General features: G+C 39.3%; 1 protein-coding gene across 1 annotated transcript in view; it reads right to left on the reverse strand.

The window, feature by feature from the left end:
* Positions 1 to 214: 214 nt before the first annotated feature.
* Positions 215 to 20199, reverse strand: part of ADAM12 (ADAM metallopeptidase domain 12) — a 187140-nt gene continuing 167155 nt past the window's right edge. Inside the window, exons 15-23 of the mRNA XM_055720883.1 lie at positions 19829 to 19937; positions 19523 to 19721; positions 16973 to 17050; positions 14549 to 14657; positions 11346 to 11481; positions 10589 to 10697; positions 9927 to 10109; positions 2797 to 2924; positions 215 to 1599 (exon numbers count right to left, since the gene is read on the reverse strand). Coding sequence (XP_055576858.1) covers positions 1539 to 1599; positions 2797 to 2924; positions 9927 to 10109; positions 10589 to 10697; positions 11346 to 11481; positions 14549 to 14657; positions 16973 to 17050; positions 19523 to 19721; positions 19829 to 19937 — 1112 coding nt within the window. The 3' untranslated portion in view covers positions 215 to 1538. The remainder of the gene's footprint in view (positions 1600 to 2796; positions 2925 to 9926; positions 10110 to 10588; positions 10698 to 11345; positions 11482 to 14548; positions 14658 to 16972; positions 17051 to 19522; positions 19722 to 19828; positions 19938 to 20199) is intronic.

Raw genomic sequence — 20199 nt, forward strand, 5'->3', positions numbered from 1 at the left:
GTTGCTGTAGTGATTCTCTGCCCATAAAGCACTGTTGTTGCTATTAGAATCACTTTAAGAATTGAAACGCTTTTGTGAAGCATTTACTTTGCTATTCAGCAACAAACTAAACTGGTTTATTTTGGTTTATTCAGTTTATCAATAAACATGAGTGTGCTATATGGCTACAATGGGGAATAACTGGGAAAATTAAATACAATTACACTTACTGAAATGAGATCCACGTTTCTATCAATGCTTTTATTTTTGCTTAAAGAAACAAAAACTACAAGCAATGAGGAAACTAACCTATGTAAGGTAATAGTTCCTTCTCCCTCTATTTCAACTGATATTTGAAAATTGTTTTTATTACAGCATAGGTGAAACAACTGTATTCAGCAGTGCTAACGAGAAGGTACAGAGAGATCAGATGTAATGCTACCACATACTAAAGAGATGATTTTTCCCCCCCTATGTCTTAGGATAACCAAAGTCTATGTATTAAAATAGAAATTTTGATTTGAAAATTAAGAAACCCAGAACAATATTTTAGAAGTTAAATACAAAACAGTAGTAAATATGCAAAATACAGTTGATAAGCAGAGCAATGAGGCAAAAGAGAGAAGTATAATAGTTGATTCTTAAAACGTAATTCTTTGTAATGCTTGGTTTCCCCCCACCCCCTGCGTGTAACTTATCGTCAGTCTAAACAGGACAGCTATGCAACATAGTGAGATGGTACTGCCTTGCACAGTACAGCTGAATTTAATTACCAAAGCATCAAAAAGGTAACAACACTGGGAGGCCTGGTATCTGCATTAATATGTACTAACTGTATTGTGTTTGAGGAAAATGAGGTTAAAAAAAAAACAGTTTTATGATATACAGTACTTCAGTAAGAGAACTTGTCCAAAGTGAATGCATCCTCCTTCAGCACGGATTTCTCGGTGCTTTCAAACAGTAATGTGAAAACTGAAATTACAGTACAGCTGCTAACACTGAGCGATACTTTGGTTAAATACATGTTACACGTCTGTGTGCAGATATTGGGCATTTCACCATGTTCCAGAAAAGATTTTTTTTCTTTTTTTCTTTTTTTTTTACCCTGACATACTTATTCAAAAGTTTGCTGTGGATCATTGAGATTGAGTTGTTTATACATTTGATTTATCCATGAGTATCAGCACTCCTTAAAGAAGAGATCAAAACTAAAAACTCTATGTAGGACCAATAGAGCAGAATTATTCAAGTTCAATGAAGTATTAGAAAAAAGGCTTCCTTTTTAGGAAAACTCAGCTATGGTAAAAATATCTACTACAGTGCACTGCACTGTAATAAATATTCAACATAAATTAATAATTTACAAGTACCTGAGCAAGTATACAGAGCACCATAGCACAGCACAGCACCAAAGGCAGTAGCTCAGAATTCTTAAAAATAATGCTGTTTTAAACATTAAAAATTCTAAGTATTGTCATAAAAATGAACTCCAGCTGGAGTGTAAAGATAGTGCAAACTTCTGTCTTCACTTTTTAAAATCAAGGTGTCAGATTGTCTAGTCATTTCACATCAGCAGTGTTGCTGGACCTGGATACCTGTGGTGGATGTTTAGGAGCAGGTCTGTTGGAAAGAAAGAAAATGGTAAAGAGTTATTTTAACTTTTGCTGTTTCTCACTGCCAGTATCATTCCTGAGGCATGAAGGTGAACGGTAAAACCTCTCATAATTACCCAACAACTTCAGACACATAGCATGGGACTCTCATACTGCGAGGAGATCTGACATGGTACTATATACACAAGTCTCATCAAGAAGTGTAAATGGTACCAGCAAATTTCTTATTTTATTTTTTTTCTCCCACCGGTTCATGTTTTACATGCTGCCTGGCCAGCGGGATCAGCTTAGCTCCATATTTCTGGTGTGGTTCTTTAAACTCTTTATGTCTTTGACTGCTCATCAGTTTTGCACCTGTTCGAAAATGCTACTTAATGTTGTACAATAGCAGTAGGTTTCAGAAAGTTGTAGTTATCAGCTTGAGATGTTATTACTTTCAGAATATCTTACTAGGATGGACAACCTGGAGCTTAATTAAAGTTCACTCCTGCAGTCTTTTTTCTAGGAGTATTAGGAAACTAACTTGATTCTGTTGTTAATTTTTCTGAGCAATTAAGTGCCTCGCTAGCAGAATTCCTGTAGCTTAAAACACTACTTTTATCTTCCTTTGAGCTCACTTTTTATTCATAGGAAACTGAAGAATATTGAGTAAGAAAATATCATTGATTGTGCCCATTAACACTGGGCATAGTTATTTCACTTCCAGAGTATTTTTTTTCAATATCCTTTGTTTTGAATTGTACTATTTGTCTGCTTTCTGAAAGTCTGGGTTATTATTTTCAGGCGATAGAAATTGATATTCCACTGTGAAATGTGTGAACAGAAAATTGCTTTTGTTGGTGGCTGATCTTACCAGCATTCAGTTCTCAGCCTAATTCCGTAGGTGGTCTGAGTAGGAATTTTTTTTTTTTTCTGCAAGAGCTTGGTGTCTCTTGAAATTGGTGCTTATTATCGCCTTTCTTTTGCAAGGAATTTTATTTGTTGGGCATTTTCTATAAACACACAGATGTTTATACAGTCAAATCATCGTACGTATCATAAATTCTCGTATTTCTGGGGAAGCCAGTGCGATTGTGCTGGTGGAAAATGGCTGTTGAGTAGCTCTCAGCAATACTTAACAGCAGGGCAGAACTACTCAAGACATTTTAGACCTGTCATTGAAGGAAGTGCTATAGATCAAGGCATTTTGATTAGCAGGACTGACCTTACAGGAGTAATGTGAGGCAGAGCTTTCGCGTGCCCGGGTGCTGCGGTGCAGGCGCTGCTGTAGCGCACTTTGGTCAGAGGGTCTGCTGGCAGAGGCTTCCGCGGAGGGTCTGGCTTGTGGCTTTCCTGTTGTAAACCAGGAGGCCACGTTAGTCTTTGGAATGGACATAACACACTCAACATAGCAACAGCCAATAGGATAAGTTTGGAGTAATTGTGACCAGATATATTGAAATGAGTAAGCCACAACTTATTTTTAATAAACAGGCACTTACATTTTAAAACAAACATTTAATACTATATTTTAATGATTCTGTTTTTTTGTTTTTTTTTTTAATTTTTTATTCTTTCCTCCTCTAGAAATACTGCGTGCATCTATACTGGAGTTAATGATTAATTACTGGTAAATGAAAACAACATAGACTGAATACATAACATTGTTGAAGTGGTCAGATAGAAAGATGGAAATACTAGAAATGACTTCAAAATGCAAATTCAGATGACCACAAAAATAAACTGCTCAAGTGCAGTTTGAATTGGTAGCATCTGTGGAATTTTTTTTAGAGATGCTGCTGTGCTTTCATTCTGTGGCATTAAATGATTCATTAATAAAGAACAGAAGTCATCTGCTGTCAGGCATGAGCTAATGTCTCTTCTGTGTGGTCCTTGAAACACTGCAAACATGGTAACATGTCTATTTTGCAAACATGGTAACATGTCTATTTGTGGTCTTCGTTATGAAGAACTGGGATAGATTAAGTGACTTGCTCGGGGCACACAAAACCTCTCCAATATACCCAAAAGTTCACTTCAGATCCATCTGCTGTTTGAACTGCATAGTTGTGCTTTTTCTAAGTGTTTTACTCTTTATTATTAGTTTGCCATAACCATCATTAGTAAAATGGACCAAAAAGAAACAAGAGTTTACCAGCACAATCTTGTTAAAGATCCCCTGAAAGATGTAATCAAAAGAAGCAATCAGAGGCACAAATTGCTCCGGAATAAAGTACAACTTATCATTATTACTTTTCAGCATCCCTTTGTTTACTTACTTTTCATGGCAAATGTTTGCTCCTCTTAGAAGGAAATGCAGACTGATATCAGTAGGCATTTTGATAAGGAAGAAAATATGGGAGCTTAAGTAAACCTCATATATAGTCATTTGAAATTTACCACAAACTACATTTTAAAGCTGTACATAACGTCCCTCTTCCTCTTCACTTTCAGCCTAACATGTACTAGTTCTTGAGTGAATCAGAAATAGCAACATGAACAAAAATTTTTATTTTAACTTATTGTTATAGCCAAATCTCATATGAAGTATAAAAATTATTTTTGACTTTCATCCAGAAGACTTTCTGCTGTAAACCAAGTGTCCAGGCTTCAGATGGGATAGAGTTAATTTTCTTCTTAGTAGCTAGTACAGTGCTGGGTTTTGGCTCTGATGTGAGAACATTGGTGATAACTGCACTGATGGTTTCAGTTGTTGTTGGGTGTTTATACTAAATCAAGGACTTTTCGGTTTCCTGGGCCCTGCCAGCCAGAGGGCTGGGGGGGCACTGGAAATTGGGAGGGGACACAGCCAGGACAGGTGACCCCAACTGGCCAAAGGGACATTCCATACCATACGGCGCCATGCTGAGTGTCTAAACTGGGGGAAGAAGAAGGAAGGGGGGACATTTGGCATTGTGGCGTTTGTCTTCCCGAGTAGCCGTTACGTGTGGTGGAGCCCGGCTGCCCTGGGGATGGCCGGACACCTGCCTGCCCGTGGGCAGTGGGGGATGAATTCCCTGCTTTGCTTTGCTTGGGCCTGCAGCATTTGCTTTACCTATTCAATTCTTCTTATCTCAACCCTTGAGTTTTACATTCCTTTCCGATCCTCCTTCCCATGCCCCTAGGTGGGGGGATCAAGCGGCTGTGTGGGGCTTGGTTGCCAGCCAGGGTGAAACCACGACACCAAGATAAACATACCTGGCCATAAGAAGTTTGTGAGCTCTGTCTTTGGGAGTAAATATAATCGTGAATATTCATGAAATAATCAGGCCTGGAAAATGATTAAACAAACAGCATGCTGGTAAATACTCTATGTGGCTTTATCTCATAGGGTTATCCTGTTGGAAGTCAAGGAGTTTAATTAAACACTAGCAAAGGAAGTTCTTCAAAACATGATCGTTTCCCATGATAGAGAACTAGGACCTTAAAACAACTCGGAGAAGAAATCTTACCATCAGGATTTCTTAACCAAAGTTTACTTTGTGCACTAAATTTCTTACACAATGAAATCTTAATGGGTGTGTTTTGAAGTGAAATATACTGGTTTGGAACAAATTAGAGCACAGCAGAAACTGATACTTTTAAAATAACTGAATTATCTCTTCATAGTTTTTGGGGTAGATTAAGTGATTTGCTCAGGGCACACAAAAATTCTACAGTGCATCAAAAAAACCCACTTGAGATCCGTCTACTACTTGAACTGTGTGGTTGTGCTTTTTCTAAGTATTTTACTCTTAGTTTCCCATAACTATTGTCACTAAAGTTGATCAAAAAGAAACAAGAAGAGCTTACAAGCATCATCTTGTAAAGTACAGTAAACTATACAGTAACATATAAATAGAAGTTGCTTCTGTAATAATTTTGTTAACATGGAAGAGTGTATGAATCATCACCTCAGGGGTGATAACATTTCAAAGAAAAGTAACAAACGCACAAATGTCACCATTATAAAGACAGCAAATAAAAAATGCATCTTTGAACACCATAAAGGCTTTATTCCCTTGACTGCCTTCACTGAAGTGGCCTTTTCCCTCAAGTACTTTTACATCACACGAATTAGTCCGATCACATGAGCATTCAGCTGTTTGCTTGATCAGTCCCTAATTGTTGTTGGATGATTTGTATTTACTCTTCAGTTGGCAGAGTGATTAGGTGCCGTAATTGGGAAGAGGAATGGATCCAGGCTCAGCAGCCCAGAGAAACAAAGGTCTGAAGAGCTTAAGATCTGGTAAGGATAAATGAACAAAAAGAGAGAAGAACTCTCCTTGTTTATTTGCTTGTGTGTTTATTAGCTGTGTCCAATGTCTAATCATGACCTGCAACACCTGATAGTTGGGAGAGACTGACTTTCTGAGAAACTCAGAGCAGCTAAGTACTAATGGGATCCTATCAGTTGCATTTTTCTCCCTGTTTGTGGGGGAAAATGGCTGCAATGTGCTGATCTAGAACAGTTCTTCAGCTGTGGGGTGAGCATCCTCTCATTAAGGCAATCTTTGATGCCTAAGCCAAACTAATTCTTTAGGCCCTCCTATTCCAGAAGCATCCAAGTGAGGAAGTATGTTGAAACAGCAATCATACTGTAAATATAACTCTGATAGGTATACAAGCCCAACGTGTGGTTATTTATTTTGTTTGTTTCCCTAGGGCTTGTAAAAAGTCATCCTTGAGTTGATATCCTGAAGGAGAAAGCAGCAAAGTGGCTTGACAGAAAGTCTAATGTAGGAAGCTGGTAATAAAGGGTAAAAGAAAGAGGAAATGGGGAAAAAGAAAAAAAAAAGGAGGAAATTCACATAAAAATGGGGATGGAGAATGTGCAATGACTGAGATGAAGCAAAACGGAGGAGTCCTTCATAGAAAGGAGCCACAAGCACCAGGAAAACATGCATCCTTAGAAGCAGAGGAAAGTATATTTGAAGAATGAAATCCTCTTCCTCAAACTAATTATAGGGTGGTATTTTATGTTCTTTATATGCCAAATTGATACAGACTTGCATGTTAATGTGCATGGAAACCTGGTGTCCTGACAAGCCCGTAGCACAGCTCATAGTACCACCATGGCTGTGCCTCCCGGCTTCGTTGCTCCAGCCTTTCTCCGAGCTCATTTTCCCCCCCTGCAGAGCGAGCTTCAGCTCTTCAATACAAAGAGTTTAAGGATGGATTTCTTTGTCCAGTTTTATATCAATAACTTAGCATTTAATGCATTCAGTGTCTGTATTTGGGAAAGTATTGTTTTAAATATTGTCACGATCTTTTTACAGCTCTGCTAGGAAGGAAAACGTAATTCTCACACTGAGCAGCTACAAAGACATCAGGTGCACGAAGCTTTAGTTTTTGTCACTGGTTTTTAAATAAGCAACTGGAAGACAGTTCTTGCTTGAAATGCACTGGATGAGAAGTGGTGTCTCCCTCAATCTATTTAGATGGGCACTTAATCTGTGTTAGCCCTCCGTGTCTGAAGCCAGTGTGAGGTGTCATAGGAGAGGTATTCACGGGAGTAACGGTGGCAGAACGAGCCGAAGGTGAGCCCAGCTCAGGGGAAAAGGAAAAATACACAGCTATATTTCCTGTCATAAGGACGACCTGTAAAATGGGAGATATATTTTGGTAATAAGATGATGACAGTAGTGGAGGCAGTAACTGACTGCTAACGGTAACAACGGCAAGTGGAAGTGATCGAATCGGAATGCACGGACTGAGCCCACGGTTAGTATAAACCTGCACTGGTTCCTTGATTTCAGTGGTGCTGTGCTGATTTATATTGACTGTGAATCTAGCCTGTAAATACAAGTCTGTTTGCCTTGCGAGAGCACCTGAAAGAAGAAAAAGCTGTTTATCAGTCAAAAGCTTGTTAAATATTAAACTCGGCAACAGTGTGTTTGCTAAGTGATTTTTTGGGGTGGATTTGTTGTTGCGGTGATGGGGTTTTTTATTATTTTACTTACACCTGGAAGGAAATTTTATAGCAAAATATTAATTCATTCGTTGCTGTCTCAACAGACACTAGAAGATACAAGGTTTGTCTTCGACTCTACTCGGTATGTTGTGCCTTAGCTGTCCACTGCTATAAGCCCAGAGGCAGCAGGAAGGGAGCTCAAGCTTAAATCTACCTCTCCGAAGGGAGAAGCAGGAGGCAGCTGTGAAGCCAGAGGAACGGTGAATGGCTTCAGATACTCTTCAGCACTGTACTGCAGCACTGAGCATCTGCGTGATATTATGAATGTAGCAATTATTTGTAAAGCGCTTCCTCTTGATGACCTGATGGATGCACTTCCAAGACAGTGCTGAAGCAATACATGAAGCAGTACCTATATAAACGAGACCAAAACTATTCTCAAGGTAATTTACTTCTTCCAAGCTTTGAGGGAGTAAAATTGTTAACTTCAGAAGAAAAAATTTTCTTCCCCACAGTGCTTTCTGTGTCTTTAGGATATAAAAAGTAGCTGTTTCTGACAATCTTGAATTGAGGTTATGGACATAATTTGGAAATAAGCCACTCTTGCTTATTCACCAGGCTGCCTTGAGTTGACCCTCTGCTCGTCCTATTTCTGTTTCATGCAGCAACGGAAAATTGTAACCAGAGATATTTTGATTGATAGAGTAACTGTCACAATTAATTTAGGCTGCCAAAATTAAAAGCTTTTTAGCAGTTTCTGATCTGTCAGTCTTTGGTAATGATAGCACTAGAAATCTGGTATTCTACCCTGCACTTTGTATGGGATTTGAAGGGGAGGGCGCTCAGGAACATGAATTGCAGTGGTGCATGGGGCTGCTTTGATGTGTGGTGACAGGATGGGGCAGATAGAGATGCACCATCAGAATGAGAAATGGTTACTTTTTCTTGGAAAGCCTTTTCTCCAGCTGTCTTCTGCTAGTAGGAGACAGAATAAACTTGTAAGTTGCTAGATGAGAAGAAATAGAAGAATTTTTTTTTTAATGGAATCATTTGATTAAGGAACAGAAAAGCACTTGCACGTAAAGTCTTAACTTTGACCACTGTGAAATATGCAGAATAATTTAAGGAATGCAAGAAAATAAACAACAAAACCATTGGAGCTAAAGGCAAAAGCAATATGAACCAATACTACTTCAGATTTCCTATAAAATTGATTTTAGAAAGAATCAGTATTTCCCATTCCCCTAAATTACGAGCAAGACAGAAAATGTAAGAAGAAAAAGCTTAAATACTTGGATAGCTGTTAATAAACTGGCTACACTTATAAAAGTCGGTCTGAGTGGTTCAGTGTTCAGACTTAGACAAAATTAAAACTAGATACACTTTTTCTGCTGTCATAATACATGCCGTGGCATCTCAGCGCTCTCACCCCTTTTTGGTTCTGTGTTATTTTTACAGCCAGTTTTCAAAGCACTGCATTTCAGCAACAGTTTCTCATAGCCACATCCTCTAAATCACTGGGAAAGCATCTCAGAGTAGCTCACAAGGTTACTGCAGGAGGAAGGTGCTCCATTTTTGGCCATCCTAGCCAGGTCCAGATAGCTGTGTCTTGAGTGCCTGTGCCTGTCTGAGTACAGATTTGCAGTATGTGCATCCAAATCGATGTGATACTCATTTAGGAACGCTTGGAGATAACAACATTCACCTCATTTTAATCTCGTGCTATATCCAGAATAGCACGTCTACAAAACAGAAATAGCTGCGTGCCCGATTCCTTTGCTTAGACACAGTCACTCCACAAATGCAACCAGAAAGGAGAAGCCGGTGACAAGAAAGGGACAATTTAATATAGACAACTGCACAGACAACTTAATCTGCCCTGAACATTGCCTTGAGATGCATCTTATTACAAAAACATGGGCTACGAGCTCTATTTAAACATTGCAGTGAAAGGTACATCTGCATGAAATAGTGTGGGTAATTACAAAATCTGCTTTTCAGGTCTGTGCTCTGGAAAAAACACATCCAGTTCATGCACCCCTTGGCAGAACAGAAGCACATCAAGCTAATATACCTTTTGCTCTTCTGCAAGACATCTGCAGCTTGACTTCCTAAATGATATCGCTGTATTTGGCACCTTGCTAACAAACCTACAGCTTCCCCTCCGGTGGGGCAGCTGGCAAGATGAGCCTGTGTTTGCCTGTTATAGGGAGCTTGTTTATACAGTTGTGTCTTGAGTGGCGAAGAGAGAGTTCAGGATCCTAAATTTTAGGCTCACAGCCTCAGCTGGCATAAAGCGATATACCTGCACCACGTTTCTAAACTTGTACAAAGTATAAAGGAAATACTGGGGGAAAAAGGCCAGTATGAGATACGAGAAAACACTTAATTCCTCTTTACTACATGCAGATACACAGTAAATATTAAATAGGAGAGAAGCTTAAAGAAAAATCAATGGTTACCTGGGCAAACCTCAGCGAAGGGTTAACTGGCAAGGGTCTTTCAGGCACAGCATGGTGACACGGCGGCTGGGGAAGGGGTGGTAGGACTCGCTGCGGTGTTTTTAATTGTGGCAAATCATGTGTCTTCATGGGGTTACTAATGTCAATGATCTGATACGGCAGCGGTCTCCTTGGACCGTCTCTCTGAAAAAAAACCAAACAACCAAAACTTACGAACTTCAAGAGTTGACACAAGTATTGCTACTTTAAAACATATGTTATTTGTTTGCTTTTCTCTTCTATCCTGCTTTCATCTACCTTCAACACATGCTCAACCAGAGAAGCAATTAACAACTTCCGGAATCTTACTCGAGCACTAATCCTTCACTGTTTGGATGTCGTGTTGTGGTGTAAGCCAGCAGGCTCTACCCTGGAGACTAAATATTTCTTTTCTGCACTTGACACCTCCACTTGTTTAAAACTTGAAAGCCCTAAATGTATTTTGAAGACTACATCATCTCCCATTTTACATATTGTTAGTTCTACATGATATTAAGATCATGTAATAATTGTGTTGTAATAGATTACTTAGATGAGATCCAAATTATAGAACACCCCCCCCCCCCCTCCACCCCCCCTTTTTTTAATAGAAAACCCCACAGCTAAATTATTTAGGGACTCACTTTTTGCACGTTTGTATTTTGTGGCTTCACGATGAGATTTTTACTGAGAGATGTGGTATGAACATGATTAGGCTCAGCTGAACTGGAAGGTCTTGCTGGAGTCACAGACCTGCAATACAAACATATACTTACTGAACACAACATTCTGCTTTATAAATTTTTTTAAACAGTAGCCTTTTTTTCAGAATGAGGTTTTGCAAGGACTTTCTGACTTTTTTATAGTAAATATGGAAAGTAAAAATTGTCTAGCACTCCTGCAAGAATAAAAATAAATATTGATTTTTTGGAAACCAGTAGTCTGTTAAATTAGCTTCTGCAATCTGTGGAAATGCAGCTTTGTAACACCCAAGAGACTATTCTAATGAATGTAGCATTTAAACAGTAATGACCTCAAATATGAAAGTTTCAGCTGACTCGACTGAGTTTATATAAAAGGCCATGCAATGTAATGAAGCTAATTCAAGCAAATGAAAATAAAGGCAATACTTCCTTCACTTCTTGATTTTTTTTTTTTTTATCACAAAAGAAAAGAGGTATGGAGTCAAACCAAAATCTACATTATTTACTGACCATCAATAAAGTTAAACGAAACCAGGAAAACCACTGCTGTTAATACTTGGTGCATATTTTTCTTCAGGCTGGCTCTTTCTAACATAATCACACCGTTCTGCAATGAACCTCAAGGTGACAGCTGCCTTATTTACAGCTACTTTCCACTAATATCTATTAAAAGTATAATTAGGGAAAATGTTCATACCTTAGTTTCTCTATGGTTGTCTTTTTACTTGTAAACAACCATGTCATGAAAGTCTTCCTTTTCAGATACATGACTGATCCAGCAAAGATCAGGCACAGGATGGTTATCAACACTCCTATGGTTAAACTCTTATTATCTGCAACAAAACACACGGAGTTAACTTCTACCCAGAGCCATCTTCACTGAAATGTACTGTGTGTCTGGAGAGGGACATTGCTGCCTGGGCCGTGTTTCCAACTGCAATGCAGGTGAAGTGAATAAACCATGAATGAAAGACTAATAAACTCTATCCTGGTGCTTGAATTTTGGCCTGTTTTAAAGTTATTTCTTAAACATTGGGGAAAAATCGGTTAAAATATAATGCTGTCCATCCCTTCCAACTGAACTGTTCTATTCTAGTCAGATATCTGGGTCCAGACATGAGCATCTCTGTGTACTCTCTCTGCCCCTATGTTCAGGTCTTGCTTGGGTTGTCACCTAACGGGCTGCTGGCTGCACCAGCCACCCACAGGGTGATGGCTGTAGCAATGCCAGCTGGCACCTTCTTCACGGGCTGCCAGGGTAGCAGACAGAGGCTGAGAAGGAGAGAGAAAAGGGACAGAAATACCTAGATTGTGCAAACTTTTAAATATTAAAGAACGTGCAAACACGTTAAAAGTGTAAAGTTTTAAATATTCTGTCCCTCAGAGGTAAGCAGTAACGCTAGCTCCTTTATCACCAGATTTTAAGGTTTTCAATGCATTTTAAGACTGGGCAAACAGTCTGAAATCTGGACCAGTGTGGCCCAGCCCAGACAGCTGTCAAATCGAATCTGGAGGCAAGCAAGGAGCTGAAGGGCAGCCTTCAGCAGCGGTGCTGTGTGCCCTCCTAGGGATGCTCTGCTTAGCGAGGGGCTGCAGCCTTCTGTACCTGTTCCCCTTTTCAGAGTGTTTTAAGCTGCTCTAAGTACCTTGCTGGGACCTAAGTGAGGCACAACGGTATAATGAACCCTGAGTAGAGACTTGCAGCTGAAAGAAAGCCTTATTTATAGGAAGAGCGAAGAAGCAGCTCTGATTGTTACAGATATGATATGATCATTGCCTGGAAGAGAGGATGTTGTGTTTCTTCAGGACGGCTGACTAAAAAATGCACACTCCCACAGTAGGAGAAACATCTTTAATCTTTACTCTGGTAACCTGTCATCACTGTCTCAGTCTTATCCTGATGGATTTCCAGCCAGCTGGCTCTCATCTAATGGCCTAAGCTCGCCGGGATGCTGGTGAACGCAGCCAGCCACACTGGCTGAGCAAGCTACACGTGGGGCTGGGCGGGCACCTTACAGCAGTGCAGAATAATAAATCCTTCACCATCTCCAAAAGATGAATAAAATCAATAAGCTAAGATGATGCAATTTTAATTAATTAACTCCTCTACCTAACAATCAAATATTTAAGGCATCTTTGTAAGAACAAAAAAAATTATAGTGTCAAACACATAGGTTTGTTTTAAGTCAGCTGGGTAAAATCAGTTACTAAATACTAATGAGACCATGTGCCTTTCTTGACTAAGATGAAAGTATTTTATTGAGCTAATCCTTCTGTAATTGATTTAGAGATGTACAAACTCAGATCATAAGCTAAACCACCTCATCAAGTGTTCATATTTAAATCCGTGTCAGCTATAGAAAATTATGTCCTCTAGCAATTTCTATATTTGTTTATTCCCAGTATTATTAAATGTAGCACTCTAGAGAAAAATGGTGAAGCTACCACAATATATTAAACTATTGCTAAAAAAATTTTCTGTTAAATTGAAGTGATGGCTTCCAAAACACAAAATGCAAGAATTATCAAAGATAGTTTGTCTTGTCCAGTTATTGTTGTCTGTGCAGCATGTTATTATAATATATTTCATAGCTCCCTAGATGCTTAGCTTTCAGGTAAGTTGAAAAAGGACTGTAATGATTTAGAGCAAATCTTGAAAGAAAACATATTACACAAGTAATCAAACTTGTTCAGTGCCTGAGCATGGTTCCTTTGCTATCTTACCAACCAGTAGGTATTTAAAAAAAAAAGATTTTTCAATAGTAAAATCGTAATGTGAAACTTTGCCAAGGAAATGACCATAATGTCATAAATTCAGCATTACAATTCACTGCAGGATATGGCATGTAAAGAATACAGTCCAGTTTGGTTTTGAATAGTCTTATTCGTATGAAAACATGCAGATCATTTTCTAGTGACTTTTAGTTTATATATGTACAGGCAAGTAGACTGCTTGTCCTGTCATACGTAAATCAGAAACACCTCTACAGAAATAAAGTTGCAGCACTCTGCAGAAAAATCGGTGTGGGTTGATTATCAAACCCTATAAAATTCACAATGTGTAGAATTAATTCTTCCTGAGGTTGGCCAGAGGTGAAGTAAGATACCATAGCCAATGTTCTGCAGACTGAACAAGGGGAAACCAAAGTACAAGTTATACAAAATGCACACCTCCCACTGCTATGATATGTGAGAGCGACTTCTGGTAAATGTGTGGAAGCTATTTAGTTTTAATCTGATAAGGTCAGAAAGTTGCTATTTTCCACAATACAAAAGAACCTCCTTAGAAGAAAGATATAAACTATATTGCTGAATTTTTGATTATGCAATAATTTTGCATTTAGAACCATTGCAATATCTGCTCTTCATTAGGCACATCGCTACAGGAGCGGGTTGCATGTGCAGTAAAGTATTTCTGCCCTGATGCATTCAGTGGAGAATGCTGGGGCTTGACATATCTCAAGGTGAATCCAAAATTACTCCTATGTTCATATACCATGGCAACAGGATTAGCTCAAGTGTAGGAGTTAGCTCCTCATCCTTGGCTTAAATTAATACTATTCCCTACTTATTACAGTCAGCTACTAAACCTGACCACGTGTCTTGGGAAGCAAAGAAAGGCAAAAAGAAAGGCAGAAAGGAAAGTAAAAGAAAGGCAAAGAAAAGAACAGAACCCAGCAGGACCACTGTGCCTCTAGTTATGCAAGAAAATTGATGCACTCAGGCTGCCTTGGTTTTGCTTCACTAAATTTTCGAGCTGGTGCCAATGCGTTTGGATTAAGCCATTTGATTTACTGACTTATTTCCCTGTTTTGCAAGCTCATTGCTTACAAGACAACACTTTGTATTTCCACTCTTTATCATGCACACAAGGGGTACAGCATACATCGTACTACTGACCTGCTTGCCTAATTGGCCCACTATCCATGCTGCCACCAAACCCTGGCTTGTCACAGTACGGGGGGGCCCAGTCAGCCTCACAGTGACAGTTCTTTTTATTGTTGCAGACCTGCAAACCAAGACAAATAGCTTAACATGGAAAGGATTACCCTATACATCTGAGAGCAGCACTGGCTGATAAGGCTTTCTAATCAGATAGTGACACATCTGAAAGAAATAAAACTTATAGAAGCAAAGAGATACACTGGTATCTGGCTATTGGCACAGCTAAGATGCCATAGAGCAACTCTGAGTGCAAGACACCATGGAGTAACAGGGATCCTAAAAAAGCATTATTTATTTGGCAGGTGATCATTAGAGTTGCACCAGCTGACAGCTTCAATAATATAAGGATAATCACCTGCCTCTTTAGTCTTATTCTCTCGTTGCCTCCAGCAGCAACATTATCTGCTTTCTAACTTATTTTCCTTCTGCCTTCACTTGAACAAGAGTCCTTCTGTGCCGCTAAAGCTGTAAAGCTTTGCCAGCCCACTTGAACACTCCTATCCACCGAGGCTGCACTAGGCTGCATACTGATTTTTCCAGTACTCGGAACCCCTGGCCCTGAGATGAATCAGGTGCTGGAAGAACTTGTGAAACTGGAACCAGGGCTGAGGAAACCCTCCCTTTGATATCACACCTGCACTGTCCATAAAGATACAGTCCAGAGCCTTCTGGTGAGTTTAACCTGAGTTAAGGAACAACTAGCAAGACCTGATTTACGAAATGCTCCCGGCAGAATGAGAGAGCTCCAAAGGACTGGAGACCTTCATCAACATCAGCCTGTTCCCACTGCCCAGAGCAGAAGGAGCTGGTAGACTCACGGCTTTTTTCCTCAGGAGGTCCCACAGCCCCAAACACCCATCAAGAGAACCATAGAACCACAGAACAGTTTGGGTTGGAAGGGACCTTAAGGATCACCGAGCTCCAGCCCCCCTGTCATGGGCAGGGACATCTTCCATGAGACCAGGTTGCTCATGAAAGGCCACTTTTTTTTTCCTTTTGCTACTACCCAAGCAGTGCCTGTGTGACTAATACAGAAGCTAAAGCTCCCAGCAGTATCGGCCGCACACAAGAACTGAATGGGCCAAAAAATATTGTTGCACAGGAAAGAGATGGCACAGTCACATGTAGGTGCTCCAACTGATTTTTAAATAACGTTTCTGGGCTTAGGGCTAGTTGTCAATGCGGTCCTCAGCCCTGCGCTAACACTGATCATCACTAATCTGCCACCACCGTGGGGACACCACACAACAGATGAATAAATGGGTTTCTCAGCAAGATGCTAGTGAGCTCATAAGAGTTTGCAAATGTGCACTTTTCTGGCAAGGTCAGCTGGCAGGCGTTCAGAAGGACCATACTGGCCGTGCCCGCAGAGTATTAAAATCTCATTCATAGCTTAGACTGGCTATGGCCATGTAAAACGCAAAAAGAAAAAGATTTACTTTTCAAAGACAGCAGAATAATTAAAAATATCATTCATTAAACATTATTTTTCAGATTGAAGTGCTACAGGAGTTCCCATCTACAATTCCACGAGGTCATTTTTTGTTACTCAGGAGTCACCAGAGGTTCTCCACTGTACAGACATAAAGATGCCGGGCTAAGCCAGCGCTCGTTCCAGCACAGTGATGAACGCAGCACCATCAACACTGCTCACTTTTTCAAATGTGGGATGATAAAACAAGTTAAAGCAAATTAAAATTCTGTCTCAGGAGAAGCCAGAGAATTTTCTATGGCCATTCCGGTGTCGTTGCCACAGCTTTTCACAGAAACAAACAGATCATCAGCAAATCAAGGTTAATAAGGCATAGCTTGACATAATTAACATTTCCATAATATAAACTAGGTTTCAAACCACTTTGATATTATTAACTGATATCATCATTTTTTTCATTCTGCACCACTTTCATACCTATAAAGTCTTCAGTATGGTTTTACTTTATTTTAATACTTCTGGAAATGCTTTTTCATTTGACTCTCTATTCAAAGACATAACTTCTCTGTATCCACATAGAAACTGTATTTTTTGAAATGTTAATGAGAATTCTTCATGAAGGAAGGTTAGACTTACAGTTGCTTTGAAGATGACAAAATTGCTTATTATCATAGGCTGTTAATTAAGAACAAGATAATCACTACCTGATAAATATGTCTTTGTTTAAAAATAATTTCATTTCTTGAAGTTCATGTAAGGGACACTGAAAATGGAAATACATAATAAAAAAGCATTGCAGTGGCTTTGATATATTACAAGCAATCATAGATCCCAAAGCTATTACATTAAATGATTTCTTGTCCAGTGTTTATTGAGTGATTGAAAAAAAGTGTATATATAATATACATATATATTATATATGTGTATATATATCTTATAATGCTTACTCCACGTCCATGGCACTTTGTTGCACATTTATGTACACCAAACACACTTGTGTTCTGGCACCGGCGATTAAGGCAAATCTGCAAAATAAGAGAAAAGGCATTTTAAGAGGAACAGACCTGCTGGTGCCCACAAGGCATCAAGTCCCTCTCTGTACAATCTGCTCATCAATCTATGAGTTGTCCTTTTAGCAGTTAAAGAAGTCCCAGCCCATGTGCTGCATTGACAACATTATATTGACAAGAAGGACACCAGAATTAGGTGGTGTTGTCTTTGTAAAAGGCTTTGTCAGTCTTTTAGGTCCAAATCTGTGTAAGCTGAATTCTGCTCCCCATCGGCATCCTGGCCAACATGGAATTTCAGACATAGTTCACATTTGGTGGATATGCTGAGCCTGTGTAAATAAACACTCACAGTTTCACTGAAGTGGAACTGGTGGTAAACCACTGGGGTTTGGGGTTTCTTTAAGCCAATTTAAAAACCACTAATTTGCATTTTTGCAGGACTAGGAATGCACCGAGCAGGATTCTTCCAGTACTTGTCTGGCTGCATTTGCGTCTTCACAGCAGCAGATGATTCCTCAAGGAAAGGTCTGGGTTCCCTTGTGGTGTAAATTAATATAGCTCTGTTTATATCAATAGTGCAAGACTTTTTGATGCTAGTACAGAACTTGGACCCAGGACAGTCGGGATATTTAACTGAGGTCATTGATGTGTATGGGCGCATCATTGTTCTTCAACAAAACTGAGACCTTTCTAAGAGTTTTCCCAAGCTAAACAATTTTTTTTGGTGTCAAATACATAGCAACCATATTTAAAGTATAATAATCATATAGGAAGTAGAAGTAAACAAGTAGCGTACACCAAGTAATAACATTCAATTTTTTTTGTTTTCCAGTCATTACAGGTAAACCTTACTCTGCCAATACAGCTGAAAATCGAGGTAAAGCAAGATTAGCACCATCTACTAATACCATCAAACAAACAAATGACTGATGAAGATGTCAGTAATGAGAAGTTATTCTACTCAAAAATGAAAAAAGAAGAAATCAGGGCTGGAATATCTGTTACTATGCTACATTGCCAGGAAAAAAAGAAGGGGGGGTGGAGGAAATCATCGCACAATTTTGATCATGTTTAACTGGAGTTCAGTTCAGTAGTAATAAAGTCAGTCACAATAATTAGCATTAAGCAGGGAACAGTGTTGAAGGAGACGACAGGGATGCTTAATCAGGGCACTTATCCCCTGGGGAGAAGGAAAAATGGAAAGGAAATTAGAGCGAATTGGCATCAACACGCACACATGTAGAGAATATGGTCTGATTACAGCAGCATTCACAATTCAAATATTCATAGTGCGGTAGCACACAGAATTTTGATCACATTAAAATGGCTGCATTTCAAATTGTGTATCTTCAGCTTAGAAAACTCAAGAATATTTAAATTCATATTCTTAATCCATAATACAAACGCACTAATGTCCTCGAAGTAAAACATACAATTTCATAAGTATTAGCCTGTGTATTCTATAGAGTGTATGTGTATGATTAGATAGATTAGAAAGATTAAATACTCATTAGTAAAACATAATGGGGTGCTTTCCCAGCGCTGAATTTTCTTTGAAAAGACATTTTATAACAGATTGACTTAGAAATGTTGTAAGGGTTGTTTTCCTGTAACAGAACTGTAGCTTCACTTGGGACATATTTTAAACCTGTTCCCAATACAGTGTGGTAATCCAGAATAATTCAAAAGCATTCAGAAGTTCAGAGGCTTGCTTGAATTTATCACAAACTATCAAAGCACTTTTTTTTTTTTCCTTCTTTTTGCAAGTATTCCACTGAGGGTATGGAAACCTTTTTCATTTCAATAGCTCTTGGACTCCTTTCCATTCCTCCCACCCTGTAAACTCATGGCAGTCTCCCGTCTTTCTCTGTTCCTTTTCTCACAAAAGGAAAACTAAGAATGAAATAGCCGTATGAAATCTGGAATACATTCACATTGGATAGTTCGCAAAGTTTGCAAAACAGCACTGCAAAAATCAGTTTTGGTGGCTGAACAGCAATGGGTTTATATTTTTTCCTACAGTGCACACAGAGATAACTTTTCGGGGGGGGGGGGGGGGGAGCCATAATCAGCAGGTATAATACATTTTAAAACCTAAAGTGAACTTAATGACTATTTTGCAATGCTATAAACACCAGACAAGTGAATCCACTGAACTCCTTACAAATATATTAAGAAGCCTGTAATGTATTTTGCTGTATTTACTTTGCAGAAAACCTCTAGCCTACATGGACAGATACTTGGAACTGTCCTCAAAAAATCAATTATAAACTTCAGCAACTTGCATTGCATCTGCAAATCTGTAACCCAATACACTGGCCAAAAGAAGGGAGTAAAAAGTCTGACTCAGTGTAAGCATGAGAAACAATTCCTTTGTGAAAGAAAAAAAAATAATCCCAAATCAAAACCTAGGCAGTTTAGTACGAAATACTTAGCAGCATGAGGGTAGTGATGTTCTCCGTGTCTGGGAGTATTTCAGAATCTTACTTTTCCATCTTCACACTTGGTTCCTGACAGCACAAGACCAGGATCAGGCATATCATCACCCAAATACACGTGGGTACCTCGACACAGAATCTTGCCACCTTCCTGAAGTGGGATATTAGTTTCTATGGAAACTGCATTGGTACCAATTACAGGTCGATTTGCTCCTCCTTGACACTGGATTTTTCCACATTTAGCATCTCTGAAGGAAAAACACAAAACCAAAGAGGAGTCAAATAGTTTTAGATGTTCTAAGCCCTCTCCCACACCCCCAGCATCTGTTCCTGTGTTTGCAGGGAGGGTCCCTACCTGGGTTCACATTTAGCAAACGAGCTCTTGGAGTCTTTGCCACAGTTGCCATAAGGATCACCTGCAGAATTGACTCTCTCAAAGCAGATCCCAGGAGCAGGTTTCGCACCTGAAACAAAACCTAATCAGAACTTTCATCTCATACAAGGTGTTTTTAATAATGTTCTTTGAGCTCCACTGATGCTTTAGGGGAAGGCAGAATGTGATCTGCATATTGATGGAGCACACCACCACAGTTGTGCTGGATCAGCATGCTAATTGAAGAGCCTGAATGTGTGTGGGGGGTTCGTTCCACTGTTATTTGTCTCTCTTGGCAATGCTGAGTAATAGAGAATGCAGAACTCAGATTCTCTTTCAGAATTTCTCTAGAT

Source organism: Falco cherrug, chromosome 9 (assembly GCF_023634085.1).
Source record: "Falco cherrug isolate bFalChe1 chromosome 9, bFalChe1.pri, whole genome shotgun sequence".
Lineage (NCBI taxonomy): Eukaryota > Metazoa > Chordata > Aves > Falconiformes > Falconidae > Falco > Falco cherrug.